The sequence below is a fragment of the Callionymus lyra genome, chromosome 6 (genome assembly GCF_982586985.1).
Source record: "Callionymus lyra chromosome 6, fCalLyr1.hap1.1, whole genome shotgun sequence".
In the NCBI taxonomy this organism is placed as follows: domain Eukaryota; kingdom Metazoa; phylum Chordata; class Actinopteri; order Syngnathiformes; family Callionymidae; genus Callionymus; species Callionymus lyra.
In genome coordinates this window covers 22,077,011-22,091,412 of record NC_141823.1, presented here as the reverse complement: position 1 = coordinate 22,091,412, position 14,402 = coordinate 22,077,011, and the positions used below count along the sequence as shown (strand labels likewise).

Below are 14,402 nucleotides of genomic sequence, written 5' to 3'. Positions count from 1 at the left end.
ATACGACAGCGCTGTAAGCGACACATCGTGACTTTAAACTGTCATAGAAATAACTTGCCAATGTACATATAATAAGAATATATATATATTTTAATATTTTTAACCTGAAGAGATACGTATAATCAATTGGTGTAAGTATTAACCGCGCATGCGCGAGTCTGAGTAAAAATGTTCGTGTATACTATACTCGTCTCTTAAAACATATATTCCAATTTAACAGAAGTAATCTATAAAAAATATACCTTCGCGAAATTTCCCATGTATGTATCCGATAATGAGTATTATCCAAAGTGGTTTCGTTACGGTTTAAGGTTCTGATTTTCCGATCTTCATCTTGCCTTATATATCATCTTTGATCAGTCCGCGGATGGCAAACTATAAATAAAAATAAAACTAGGAAACAGTTTACGTTTTGCAAAACAAATTCATGAAAATAACAAATTAGAGATTGCAACCATAATACTAACATTGCAGGTATGTCTTTACGTTAACATTTGCATTTATATAGTTGAAGCCAACATCTGCTAACTAAAAGGTAAATTAGGACAAGAGAATAAAATACAACAGACAAGCAAAAGCAATGATTTTCTAAAAATACAACAGACTTTTGAGAATTACAACATTTTATTAGGATTTTCTAAATTATGAGTGCACTGAGCCTTATCATGCTCACATTTGTAAAGCTTGACGTTGCATAAGGTCATATATATCATGTGATTTATGAAGTGATATAGAACATCAACTTAGTCGTTTTACTTATTAAAAAAAAAAAACTATTCATGGTTACAAATGTGATCATTACTAATGCATGTCAGTGATTTGTGGTAAATACAAATTAAACCGGGCTCTTAAAGATGTTTCTTTTGGCTATACAGGATATAGTTGCTCATCAAGTGAATAAACATGCTGAAAACACCACCAGATAACCTGCTCACAAATGGAAATGACAGATGACATCAATTTGAATAGAACATCCAATAGTTATTACCAAACTACATGTCAAATGACCTTAAGTAATCCAAAGAGTAACAAAAAAATATGTTGAATCGTTTTAGAAAATGCTTCAACGAGCAACAATTGAACGGCTCAAACGTGAGCGTCGCCTCCATTGAAAGGGGAAGCAAGATTGTCTGCAGCGCTCAAGCAAGGCTGTTAGTGGATGGAGTGTCAGTCTTCTTTGTTCATTATAACTTGGGTGGAGGGGGGGGGGGGACTCAGTTCCCATTGGTTTATACACACATTTTGCATGTGTGACGAGAGCAAGACATTATTGGAAGGCTTCAGAATACTATAGCAAATGTAAACATTGCCTTTGCTCTTCAGAGCATCCAGTCGACCTCGAGCTGCTTTGCAGATCATGTTTTGTATTTAAAAAGCCCTTGTGTTTGTGTGCTTCTATAAAACATGCATCCATATTAATGTCTTTGACTATATAAAATAGTTAAAATCAAGTGTCAACAAGTGTGAGTATTTAAACTGTCAATCATGACTATTTACAAACTGTGCCAGCTTTGAGAAAGGTGCACATATGGCCCTGACGCCAAGATCCATGTGCAGTTCACATAAAACAATAGATTTGGTCATCGGGAAGAAAAGGCAACACTAATTCATCCGAGATAGAAATATTAACCTATCAAACACCACACAGTAAATTAGAAAACGATAAAAAGAAGGAGTTTAACCATGCCATATTCACACAGACATTACAGGCATTAAGTGATGTGCAGTGTTTCCACTGTGGTGCTTGTAATGCTGCGTACAAAGTCTACCTGATTAAAAGATGGTTAAAGAATCGATCACTGCAGAAAATAAAAATAGCATCATGTTCAAATGTAACAGTCAATTCATAATCAGCCAGGTACAGGTTTGCCATCTTAACATGTTCCAGGGATCTTCTAGGTAAAAAGACACTGACATAAGCATCAGCTTCCAGCCAAAACGTCACTCGGAAATCTCTCAAGTTGTGTACAAATAATGCAAAACAAAAGTTCAAGACTCTTGTTATGTAATATCCAGTATAAGCAACTTCCATCCAAAGTTGTTCTCTATACAGTGTACAAAACATGCATTTTCTAGGAGTTAAATATTGAGCTTGGATTATGTACATCAAACGAAATCTTCAGGATATGATCATAAATTCCATCACCTCTGACCCCCCTCCCCCCATCCACTAAACTAAAACCAAAACCTACCCCAATCTAATGATTCCCTCAAACATAAATAGAATTAATAATCTGTTTAGAAAACTGAGGAGCTACTATAAAGACAGATGCGTCGTCACTAAAAATGTTCCCTGACCAAAAACGTGATATTCCAGCTTGATCTGAATTTGTGATCATGAGATTTTAACTGAACTTTTACAGTTCAGACGTCAATATTTCCAGTTAGATTTAGTGCAGTATAAAATATATAACAGTCTATTGTCAGTAGGGGGGGCTATGACTCTTTTGACAGAACTGGTCTGAAACCATCATTATAAGATGAGGTTTTTAAAAACTAACCTTCTTCCTTTTTAATAACTTTATCCGCATTTGAGGATTTAACATGGCAAAGGCGTTTAAGTGTTAAAAATAAATAAAAAATTACATAAGTCATTTTGAATGAGTCTCACGATTAATATTAAATCAGTGAAATGTTTCAGACAAAAAACGATCCTCATGATCACAAACCCAAGAATGACCTGCAATAAAGACCTCATTTATATCTTATGGGCAAAATTCCGAAAGCATGTAATGAATAAATTCCCTTCTTAACCGCACTGGTTTTAATTTGATACTTCTGCCAGAGATACGGATCATCCTGCTCCCTTTACAGAGCCTGAATTTGCAGGAGAGAAGACTTAACTGGATATTTGACCCTGAGTGAATTTTTAGCTGCGACTGTCAGCCATAGTTTTAGAGCATAAAAAACATTGTAGGTTAAAATTCCTAACTTTTCAATAAAATAAAAAAAACGGCTGCTATTTGTAAAGGTCCAGTTCAAACATACAGGCACAAACTGTCAGTAAACTTATTTACATTTAAAAAAAAAAAAGAAATGAAAGAATGGAGGGAAACTCAAAGATAAATGCACCCCTCCGCATTTAAATCTCCTTTGTGCAGAACGCTCCTCCTCCACAAGGACGATGATATGTTAACACCTGGAGCGCCTAATACTGAGTCCTGTTCACATCCGAGAACCGCGCTCCTGAAGAATCTGCAGGAAGAAAAAACAAACTTGTTTGTGTGGTAAAAAGTACAGCCAGGTTCTGCCAAAACAATGTCCATTATTACCTAAAATGAAACCATGGATAAAGGTCCCAAATTTCACTGCAATAGTTATGTTTCAAGTCAGATTGAATTTGTTACACAAATGTCCGTTTGCTGATCAAAGTCAATTTATTTTTAATGTATACCGTGTTTTTATTTTCAAATCTTTACTGGTCCATAAAATGTTTTACCTACAGTTAACCTGTTTCCAAATGTCACTTATTGAAAAGAGGTTTTCAAAAAAGTTGTTTGTAAGGATATCAGGTGTCAGTTTTAACTCTTGTAATACTCATCGTTCTTATTTACATTTACTCATAGCACTGGTGTGTTTACACTGTTGTCTTCTACCCTCTATCCATTTGAGAGACACTTTAGAGTCCCCTCGATTTCCCTCAGCTTCTCTCTGCTGGATCAATCCAATTAAAAGTGGAAAAATGGATGATTTAAGGGGGTGTAAAAATAAAATCCAACAACCTTAAACGTTCTATAATGCAAGGTTTTTCTGCTGCGACACAGGTTTGTTAAAGACATGGAAATAAATGTTTGCTTCTAATGGCAAATAAAGCGGATCAGTGAGTCAAAAGGCAGCAGCTGATGATTCACTGTCCCCTCCAGTCACCATGTATACGGCATGGAACCAATTACGAGCTTCTTATTTACACCTCCTCTGGTTTGAACATTTCTGGGCACTTCAGGAGTTTTTGGTTTTCTGTTTTTTTCTGGTCAGTTTATGGTTTGTGGACTCTGACTGATTAATAGGCTTCTTCCAATTGTCCTGAAAATCAAATTAAAGAGGGGCAGGGGTGTAAACGCTGCAGAATTAAGGATGAAGGCATCTAATTATAGGAGTGTGGTCGAGGGGCTCCGAGCAGCCGAGCACTTACACTCGTGACTCATAGAAGCGTTAATCAGCAACATTTGTCAGCATCTGACTTAACATCCTGGCTATAAGCGATACGTAGCATCAATGTTCCAAACCTCCCCGACCCGGCGCTATATAAATAGAGATTATTGTTATTATTATTATATTATATTTATATGTAAATGTGATGGCCATTGAAAAAATATAACAAAAGAAGAGCCAGTACAATGCATTTATGCATTTTATTTTTTATGCATTTTTACCTAAACCAAAACTTAATTTAATTTTTTCTGCAATTTCCTTTATTCTTAAGATATTTTTATGTATGATTTCCCTTTTGACAGGTTGTGTTTTCTTTCATGGTCGGACACTGCATCTAATTTTTCATCTGCCCCTTTTACTTATTGATCACTTAAATATTAGAATATTATTATATTACCTTGACATGTTTAATACATATATGAACATAAAACTGATAAAGAAATCTATTCTTCAAATCAAATGATGTGATTTTTGTTCATTTAAATTACATCATTCCTTTTTTATCCCCTATTGTTTTTACCATCTTTATAGAAGCCAATCCTTCAGAGCAATAGTAAACGTCTAGTTATCTTTAAAAAAAATCTTTAAAACATGAAGTGAAATGATAGTGTTTATGTCCAGAGGAACTAAACCTGAATTGTGAAAGCATTAGCAACTATTGCAAAGCCACACTTGTGTCACACCTTCATCTCTGTCCGATTAAATGTTTGTAAATGCGATTGATAATCATCAGCAACGTTACTTTTAACAGCCTTTACAGACAGTCTTCACCTGAAAGAGTGAATAAACATATGCACTGTAATCCTTCATTGAAGCTTCTCATCAATAAACTAGTGGGTGTTTTTTTAAAATCCCATGGCGCACACTCATGAATGCATTTAAAACATCCTGAACAAGCAAGCATTCAGTAAACGATGGCCACGGATGGATTTGAAAAACATCTTTCCACAGACGGGGAACGCTTACCTTGGCCTTCTCACTGGGCTCACTGTTGGTCCCGTATGATTGATTGTGAAGCTCCTTGGAGACGACACACAGGAACTCTGCTTGGTCATCGTAGTTGTAAGAGGATCCGATGCTGACCAACTAAAGAGACAAGACGGTGGGAAAACAAGAAGGGAAAAATACAAACCAGAAATTAGAAGAGCTTCTGATTTTGTAGTTTTTGCAATGACATGAATAGGACCCATCACAAAAAAAACTTTCTGAAGTCCATTTTTGAATTCCAGAATTAGGGTAGACAAATCTTTGCTGGATTTCAATCAGTTGCTTAACACGTAGAATGCACTGAAACACTGGAAATGAGATGGTAACATTAAGATATTGATGCTCAAACAGATGACATTGTACGAGAAAGGAAAAAGTGAACACAGTCAACCACAAAAATGAAACATGCCGATTCACATATGAGGGATCAAAGAATGACACAGACCATAATTGCAGATAAAGGTTTTTCAAAAGATATGGGCTTTATATACTTAAACATTTGCAGGGATTCATAGGTTCTGACCCCAAAATTGAAAGATTAAAAAAAAGAAGCTTTGAAATGATGTAATATAGCAACACGTGTCATTTATATAAATGGATAGTTCTATTAAACTTTAGGTGCTTCCAAGGTCAAATGCATCTTTTTAAGTAAAGACCTGAACCTCTCGGTTATGTCTACATCACATAGTACCCAGGTGTGCATGTTCAGACTTGTATCGACTCATTAGCTGCTCACTACTACTGAGACTTGTCGTTTAGTGGTTTCTCCAGTCATGCATGACTGCTGCAAGTTTAATTAACTAGAAATGATAAACACCACAGCAGCCCCATGGTATCAGTCTTAGTGCATCCTATACTTGAAGCGAGGTCTTTCCATGGCTTTGATAGTCTTGAGTCTTAGTGTATCGTCTTAGGTCCACTCAGGCTTTTAATTTTTCTATCGTTTTAAGCTGTGGTAATTTATAATGTGATCTTATAAACAGTGGAAAATATAAAACAGCAAGTGCAATTATTTAACACTGAAACTTGCACTTGTGAGGTGCCGTTATTCTAAGATAACTCATTATTATCACCAGAATCATGGATTTTAATAGTGTGTTATTCTATAAAATATATATTTATTATATTTTACAACAAGCACCGTGAAGAAGAAACTAGAAAGAGAGAGTGAGATAGTACAAATGGAAGCATGATACCTATTTAACATTGTTGAATTATTTTGATTAAAGCATCATCAACATTCACCATAAGTGTGGTGACATGAATGGGACATACAATTATTGTTATTTTCACAAACCGTAACTCAAAAAGAAAACTTGTCAAACAGCACAGTTGCATCTACAATATACCACTCAATAAAGATGAGCATTATTTTATACACGTTTAATGTTATTTATTACTCAACCTCATTTAACTGTGTGATTCACGAGAAAAAAAAAAAAATGTAATCATCGAAACCAAAGAAAACAGGAAATATTTACTTAAAACTTGAATGACTTTAATCAGTGGTTAAGGCTTATCTACACCAATTACTCTCCTTAGCGACCATCTGGTGTATTTGATCTAAGAAGATTAGCAAGATTTCACTTCAGCTGCTCCACCCCGCGGCCCTTATCTTAGTTACCCACAGACAAGATACGACGATGTGTTGTTGGACCCGTTTTCCTTCTGACGAACGCCATTGTCTTTGGTTAGCAATAATGTCCAAGGTGACTCTAAATTAGAGCAAAGTTTATGCGCATCTCATGGTAGGCTATGTAAACATTTGCTTGTATAATCATTGTTTGTCATATGGTCTAGTGCTGGAGGGGAAGTTGACATCATGCTTGCTCAGAAACTCCTGAGAGCACCCTGTCCTGCCGCTGACTCTGCCAGTACTCTGCAGCTAAACTGACTCATTCAGAAATGATGATCAGAGGATGGCTGCACTAAGAGTCCAGAAAGGGATAAATAAAACATTTTCAGCCTTTTATAACTGCAAAAGCTTCTCCGCGAGCACCCAAAATAAAAAACCTAAAATTAGGTTTAAGGAAAATAGGTCTCACTCGATGTTTGAATAAGGAATTGATAGACGATTATCATTTCTTGAAAATAACTTAACAACATGACAGCCAAAGCAAATAATTGTGCTCAAAGGAATGTATATTTAGCATAAAAATAAAGAGGCATCATGTTTCCATGGTTTTTGGTAGAAGCAAGCAGCACAAATGAACGGTGACATTAATGTGTCGACTCTGAGGAAAGCATTGTGACGGGTAAAAACAACACGAGGACCATGCGGTGACCATCCCGTGGACACAGATATGTGGGACACACCTCTCCGCTGTTGTTTGGCAAAGCAGACTCCTCATCCTTCACCTCTCTTGATACAATCAGCAGAAACTCTGACTGGTGGGCTCGCCCGTAACCTATACTGACAAGCTGCAACAACCAATCAGAGCACAGAAGGGATGCTCGGATCATGTATGCAGACAGTGAGAAGAACATGACTTTCTCTGGGATTGAAAACAACTCCCAACATCCATACATTCTGGGCAAGAGTGATGCACAATGGGGAGGGTGAAGCGAATGAAAGGGGATTTGTGTTTGTGATGCTCTTATAAGACTCTTACCTGTTCAAACTTCCAGCCATCAGACATGGTGGACATCATGCGTGTCAATTCTTCTTCTTGGCACTGAAGCACTCGGTACACATGCTTCACAGGGACCTTAAAAACAGAGTTGAAATAATGGCATCACAAGAGTGACATCACATAGTAAAGCTCTGTAGTAGGGTTTACACACCTGTGCCGTTTTGCAATCTCTGTCTCTGATCATGTCCTTGATGAGCTTTATCAATGACGTGATGTTATAGAATTCGGCCTCTTCTAGCACACCTAGCAGCGTGTATAGGAATCATTAGGAGGAGACACTGGACCATGCAGGAAACTTTTAGATTTAGTACCTTCTTCTGCCAGATCCCTGTTCAGCACCAGTTTGCCATGTCTTAAGTAGTTGAGCACTGGCCCAAAATATGTGGGATCTCGGTCAATGAGATAGGCACCAGTTTCATCCTGAAAGTCAAGAGAAGAAATGTAATTATTTAATACTCATCTCTGTAATCCCTTCCCGTCCCAAGTTAAAATAAACGACCAGTCTTATGATAAAAACATAATGTTCTCACAGGCAAGTTCATATTTAAACTGTAATACACACATAACATGAACATACCATGAAATAAATCCACACCCAAAAATGCAGGGTGGTTTTAACTTTCAAACAGTAATATATCTCAATAACAATGTTAAAAATCCTTTCAAAACCTCACAGGCAGCGTCTTATTTCTCAAGCACAAATGAAACACTTTCACTGTTGGGCTCTAAACTCAGCATCTACAAGTGAAACCCAAGTCATGTGCAGTACTGGCACACCTTAGGTGTTCACAAGTAGGGCACACATCTCTAGAATATCGAACCACAGCGAATCCCCTTGGACATGGTTTGATTTCATTTCTTTCGTAACCACTGGGTTACTCTTCGTAACTCTTCTTCGGTCATTAGATGAGTTTCATCCCAGGAGATTCTAACAATTGGAGCAGAAGAGAAAAACAAATTCAACAGGGTCAGTTTGATTTGATTTGATTTGATGAAGCCTCATGTTTTGCACAATTTAATGCTGAATATAAGGCAGTATGTAAATGCTTTGGTTGGATCACATAGCGTCTCTGACATCAGCAACTAAGTATATGTACGTATAGAATTGTTACAAGAAGGCTACAACATTGAGCCTGAATCAATGATATCAATAAGCAATAATTGTGTGTTTAGTCCATTGTTTTAACTGGTACTAATATCACAGTATGTCTATCTTCATAGGTTCTTCTCCATAGTGAGCAGCAAGCAAAAAAAAGATTAATCATTGGATAATGAGAAAAGGTCCCAGAACATTTTCCTCTGTAATGAATGTCTGTACCCTGACGGCTGGCCAACCTCCTTTCAGTGCTTAAAATATCTCACTGGTTCCCAATTAAGTCAGTACAACTTTTACGGCTCCTTAAACGGTCAGCAAATTTCAAATACAAAAACAACTAAAGATGAAGTTCATTAAATACTATTGGTCTTTACTATAGCAGCATTCAGAACAACAATGCGACAAAGTTGGAAAATAGTAAAAACAAGTTGGAGCCACAAGCACGTATTTCCTTTTGCTTAGTCAAACGATCAACCATGGTTGTTCCCTTCTCAAACCTTAAATGCAGACCCCAGGCCAAACTGCCCAATTGGACTATGCAAACAATGAATGCAAATAAAAAAACAACCTCCTGTAATCTCCTGTAGTGTTGAGAGAGGGGCCATTATAATGGATGTTGTTTAACAACTGTGGCTTCCTGCGTCATAAATGTCTTTTTTTTTTTAATCTCAAAAACCAATGCCTGAATTATCAAATATTTAAAAAAGAAAATCATATTTGATGAAACTTCCTGGAAAGAGTCCAACACCAATATAATAAATAAGTAAGTAGGTAATTTATATTTGTAGATTTGTAGTTTTCCATAAGACAGAGTTGAAAAGGAATTACATTGCAGTTTAATTTTTTTTAAATTTGTACAGTGACTCAGAAAGTGATAATCCATGGTTTACCTTAACCTCTAATTGTTCATGGAAACGGTCATTTCCTGGCTTACTACACAAACATTCTGCTCGTTCTGTACTGTCGTCTAGCTAGCGACTCTACGGACACAAGATTATTTTTTTAAGTCAACACACTGTCCCCTTTGTTTTGTGGGGGTTCCAACGGGGGCCCAGATAATTATCTCTATGTGAACTGGGTCATCATGACACAAAGTACAAAAGTAGCGACTCAACAACAGTTTCTAGGCACTGAACGGACTCTAAAAAACAAATGTCTTCACCTTTGTTTGCACTGTGTACTGCTGCCAATCTGTAATTCCCAATTTTGGGATTAATAAATAAATATGTCCATGTACTGAACTACCCATTTTAAATGTAACATTTGTGTTTTAGTTCTGCACGGCAACGTTGCTACAACCACACGGGTGTTGACATGTCTCAAACTCCATCCATCTGCAAGTTTTATGAGGCCATATCCATTACTTATTACCAATTGATTCAAGCCATTACCCTTACTGGAAAGGGCAAATGACAATTACAGAAAATAAGCGCAACCAAAAACTAGAAGCAGATTCCCCGAAAACCAAAATCATGATTACAAATACAGAAGCGCAACCACAGAAACTGACTCACTCACATTTACAAAAATAGAAGTTCAAATACATGAATTTAAATTGGAAATGCGCGTGTATCTGCTGTGGCGTTGTATGTTGCTGCCTGGATGGATACGAATCGGACAGTACTGGCCCTTCTCCTCTTCACCATCTACACTTCGGACTTCTGCTACAACTCAGAGCTGAGTCTCGTCCAGAAGTATGCTGACGACACTGCCATTGTTGGATGCATCAGGGACAACAGCGAAGACGAGTACAGGAGTCTGATACGTGACTTTGTGGACTGGAGTGAGAGGAACCACTTGCAGCTGAACACCTCAAAAACCAAGGAGCTGGTTTTGGACTTCGGGAGGTCCAGGACAAAGCCACATCCAGTGTCCATCAGAGGCGACGAGGTGGAGATAGTGGACAACTATAAGTACCTCGGTGTGTGGATGGACAGTAAACTGGACTGGTCCTGCAACACAGACCATGTATATAAGAAAGTTCAGAGTAGACTGTACTTTCTGAGGAGGCTTCGATCATTTAACATCTGCAAGAAGCTCCTCTGCATGTTCTACCAGTCTGTGGTGGCCAGTGTCCTGTTCTATGCTGTGGTGGTTGGGGTGGAAATGTGTCCAAGAGGAGTGTCAACAGGTTGGACAGGTTGATCAGGAGGGCTGGCTCTGTGGTTGGAATGAAGCTGGGCTCACTGGTGACAGTTGCTGAGAGGAGATCATTGAACAAACTACTGTCCATCATGGATGATGACAGTCATCCTCTGAGCACTGTCATCAGTGAGCAGAGAAGCAGAATGAGTGCACGAATGCTCCTACCCAGGTGCAAAACAAATAGACTCAGGGACTCATTCATCCCTCGGGCTATTAAATTGTACAATTCTGAGTTTGGGGGCAGGAGTGGAGTGAGAGTATCTGGATGTTCTGTTCTATGTTAGTCTTTGTATCCTTTGTCTTTGTTGTTTTTCTTTCCTTGACCTATGTTCTTTGTCTTTGTCTTTAGACTTAGATTGTGTCATCTTGTTCTTCCTCTTTATGTTCTTCTTCTTATTTTATTTTTTATGTATTATTTTTTATTGTTTTTGAAAAATTGCTGGCTATTGGTAAAAAACAATTTCCCAAAGGAGACCTCCTGAGGGATCAATAAAGTTTTACCTTACCTTATCTTTTAACAAGTGGAATATGAGGATTACCAACCTTAAGCCGTTCAATTTATACAAATATTTAGGCATCATTTTAGCCCAATTCTGCATCCATGTCATGCCCCGATCCCGATTTTAGATTACTTAAGTGTTAACACACTGCAAAAAGAATTTTCAGTGACAAGCATCTTTCAACGGTGAAAACGAATTGTTGGCCAACACATCTGAATACAATTACTTAGAAATGTTGGCCAAGTGTTATATAATATAATTGGTCGTGATAATAGAAAGAAAATAATTAAATTGATGATATTCCAGTATTAAAGGTTTTTATAATTTCAGATGCTGAACTGAGCAGATGAAGATGGTATGATAACGTTTCTATAATTACACATTATAATCCATCAACACAAAAGGCTCCATACTGAAAAAAACGTAACAAATTATGTGACCGTAGTGGTTGATTTTTTACTCCGCTTCAGGGTTTTAGGCATGACACATAACCTAAATCAGGCATTGAAGACAGCCCTATTTCACACACACATACACACCACTGAGTGGACGTATACAAGCAGCAAATGGATGTTAAAAGAAAAAATGAGTTGAGGGAACAGGAATCTTTTGTGATGGATGCTTGAAAAATTGATGGAGCTTTTAGAGCAAGACGGAAAAGCCACATTAGGTTTAGAATAGTTCATGTTTGAGAGTAGACGTACTTCTTAGCAATTCATTTTTTGGAAATCTATGGAATATGTTGGTCCAAATCATCCTCAGTGATGACATGATTCATAGGCTTTCCCTTGTATTACCTTATTTTACTTTCTAGTCTACTCCAAAATGTACCACACAGGCTCAAGTCAACATCATGAATAATGCAATTCTCTTCAAGAGTCCTGCTGAAGCGTTTTACCTTGCGTGACTGAAAGAAGATGCACTTGCTAAATGATGAGGGGATAAAACACTTTCTGCCCCCCCGAACCACCACCACCTTATACACGCATAATATATATATATATATATATATATATATATATATATATATATATATATATATATATATATATATTTATATATTATTGTCCAATGATTCCAAGGACTGTTTGTAAAAGAGAGGAATGATGAGGAGACTCGGATGCTCACTTAACACAATGGGTTTGAGATGGACTGATCCGATCTAAATGAAGGATAAACCAACAAAAAAGAGGATTATTAAGAGATTAGGCTATCTGCATGAAAATAAGAGATGAGCCACAGTCTTAGTTTGACACAAAGGAGCTTATAGTATGAACAAATCACGAGACAATAGCAGGGTTTTAAAAGGAGCAATGTGATAATGTATATTTAAAGGAGAGGCAAATGTTGTGGTTTAAGCTGGTGAGGAGCTGTAGACCTCACACCAGATGGATGGGTGTTCCGGCATCTGGACCATCGAGGGACTACATATTTATGAGGTTTATTGTTTATACATTTGAATGTGTAGGGGTAGACTTAAGGCTCCAATAAATAAAAAAATTATTTTGCTTTTAAAATTACGGAAAGTAACCCCCTTATTATTATAAATGCGAATTTGTTCTGTAATGTTCGGAATTGAGTTCTTTACTATATTATTTTACACTAAGTTGTTATAACACAATTCAATGGCCTGGGTGAGAGAAAGTTAGGGACCAGTCAGCAAAAATAAAGCTATTAAGTCCGTCTACATACTTAAGATTTTGTCCACATTTAAAATAAAAAATATACCACAATGTCTTGGAAGCATTGAAAGCGTATTTATTTTCCACTTGTAAAAAGTCAAGCAGCAACATTCTGGCTGCAGCTAGCAAGTTACTTTTAATTTCAGTGCTATGTTGTCAATACTTTTCCCCTGAAAAACAATTGGGTCTCCAGAAAAAACTTAAACAAGTTTAAAATAACAAGAATGTCCGGAATTATTTCAAGCTAAAAACATTAAAAAAAAACAAAAACGATTTAATCTTCTCGACAGCCATTCAAACCAGAACCCTGGTGCTAACTAGCTTAGCATGTACCTTGTCAGAGTCGAGCTCGGGGTTAGCTTGGCTCAGCCTGTAGAGAAAGGACTTCGGGTGCTGGCACAGCGTCTGCCTCGTCGTCAGGAAATACGTCCCGCCGACGTTCAACCGAATCCACTTCGATGTCCCGGAGCCGGAGGTGGCGTTTCTCTCCAGAGAGGACTGGGTCAAACATCTCCGGTGCGTGGAGGAGCCGCTGGTCTCGGAGCTGCTCTCGGCCATCCCTCTCGCCTCTCTCCTCCGCCCTCGGCTCGGCAGCACTGAGCGACTGACAGGAAACGTCTCATGCCTTCCACACAAGACACGTCCATTAACGACAGGAAACCAGCCCTAAAACACACACGATTTGCTCCACTTCATGTAACACACTTTTCATATATTTGCATAGAATACACTTGGCTTTGTCTTGTACACTTTGTGTTATGTATTTTGATAATAACAAATAAAAAGAAGAAAATGTGACTGTGATGACGTAGTCGCCCCGTTTCCTCTCTGGTTGGAGCTTCTGTGACCGAGCCGTTTGATTGGTCGAATTCGTACCACGTGACCCCGTTTAAGTTATTTATGGATTCTTGAAAAAAGATAGTTTTGAAATTCGGTCACAGGGAAGTTAAAGTGATGAATACGTATTTATCTTTTTTTTCTTGTAAAATAAATAACGGCACAGAAAAGTGGATAGATGTGTATGTAGGCCTTCCAAGTAACAAATATGTATAAACCCACAATATGAATTAAAACAGGTTAACATAAGTAAGAATTAATTAACTTAATAATAAACTAGACAACTAATGTCATATAGTGTAACGTAAATGACAATTTACAGGACAGTATGGATGTTTTCTATCTTAAGTGAAAGCAATATATATATATC

The 14,402-nt window shown here is 37.4% G+C and overlaps 1 protein-coding gene across 2 annotated transcripts; it reads right to left on the bottom strand.

Annotated features, from left to right (window-relative positions):
* Positions 1-1,988: 1,988 nt before the first annotated feature.
* On the bottom strand, positions 1,989-13,862 carry kctd5b (potassium channel tetramerization domain containing 5b). Of its 2 annotated transcripts, XM_087794265.1 has the most exons (7): positions 13,529-13,862; positions 8,084-8,192; positions 7,924-8,015; positions 7,752-7,847; positions 7,456-7,560; positions 5,119-5,238; positions 1,989-3,195 (listed from the first exon to the last, which is right to left on the bottom strand). In XM_087794265.1, the coding sequence occupies exons 1-7, from the start codon at positions 13,751-13,753 to the stop codon at positions 3,166-3,168; spliced, it is 777 nt and encodes a 258-aa protein (XP_087650391.1). In that variant the 5' UTR covers positions 13,754-13,862; the 3' UTR covers positions 1,989-3,165. The 2 variants fall into 2 exon arrangements, with proteins under 2 accessions (XP_087650391.1, XP_087650392.1); XM_087794266.1 differs by lacking the exon at positions 7,456-7,560 and having other exon boundaries at positions 13,529-13,807.
* Between the last annotated feature and the right edge of the window lie 540 nt (positions 13,863-14,402).

Bases quoted from the DNA above. Each gene is read 5' to 3' on its own strand.
- kctd5b (XM_087794265.1), bottom strand. From the start codon at position 13,753: ATGGCCGAGAGCAGCTCCGAGACCAGCGGCTCCTCCACGCACCGGAGA. The intron at 8,193-13,528 runs GTACATGCTAAG...CTTGACTTTCAG, and splicing joins CCGAGCTCGACTCTGACAAG to GATGAAACTGGTGCCTATCT. The intron at 5,239-7,455 runs GTGTGTCCCACA...TTGTCTCTTTAG, and splicing joins TGCCAAACAACAGCGGAGAG to TTGGTCAGCATCGGATCCTC.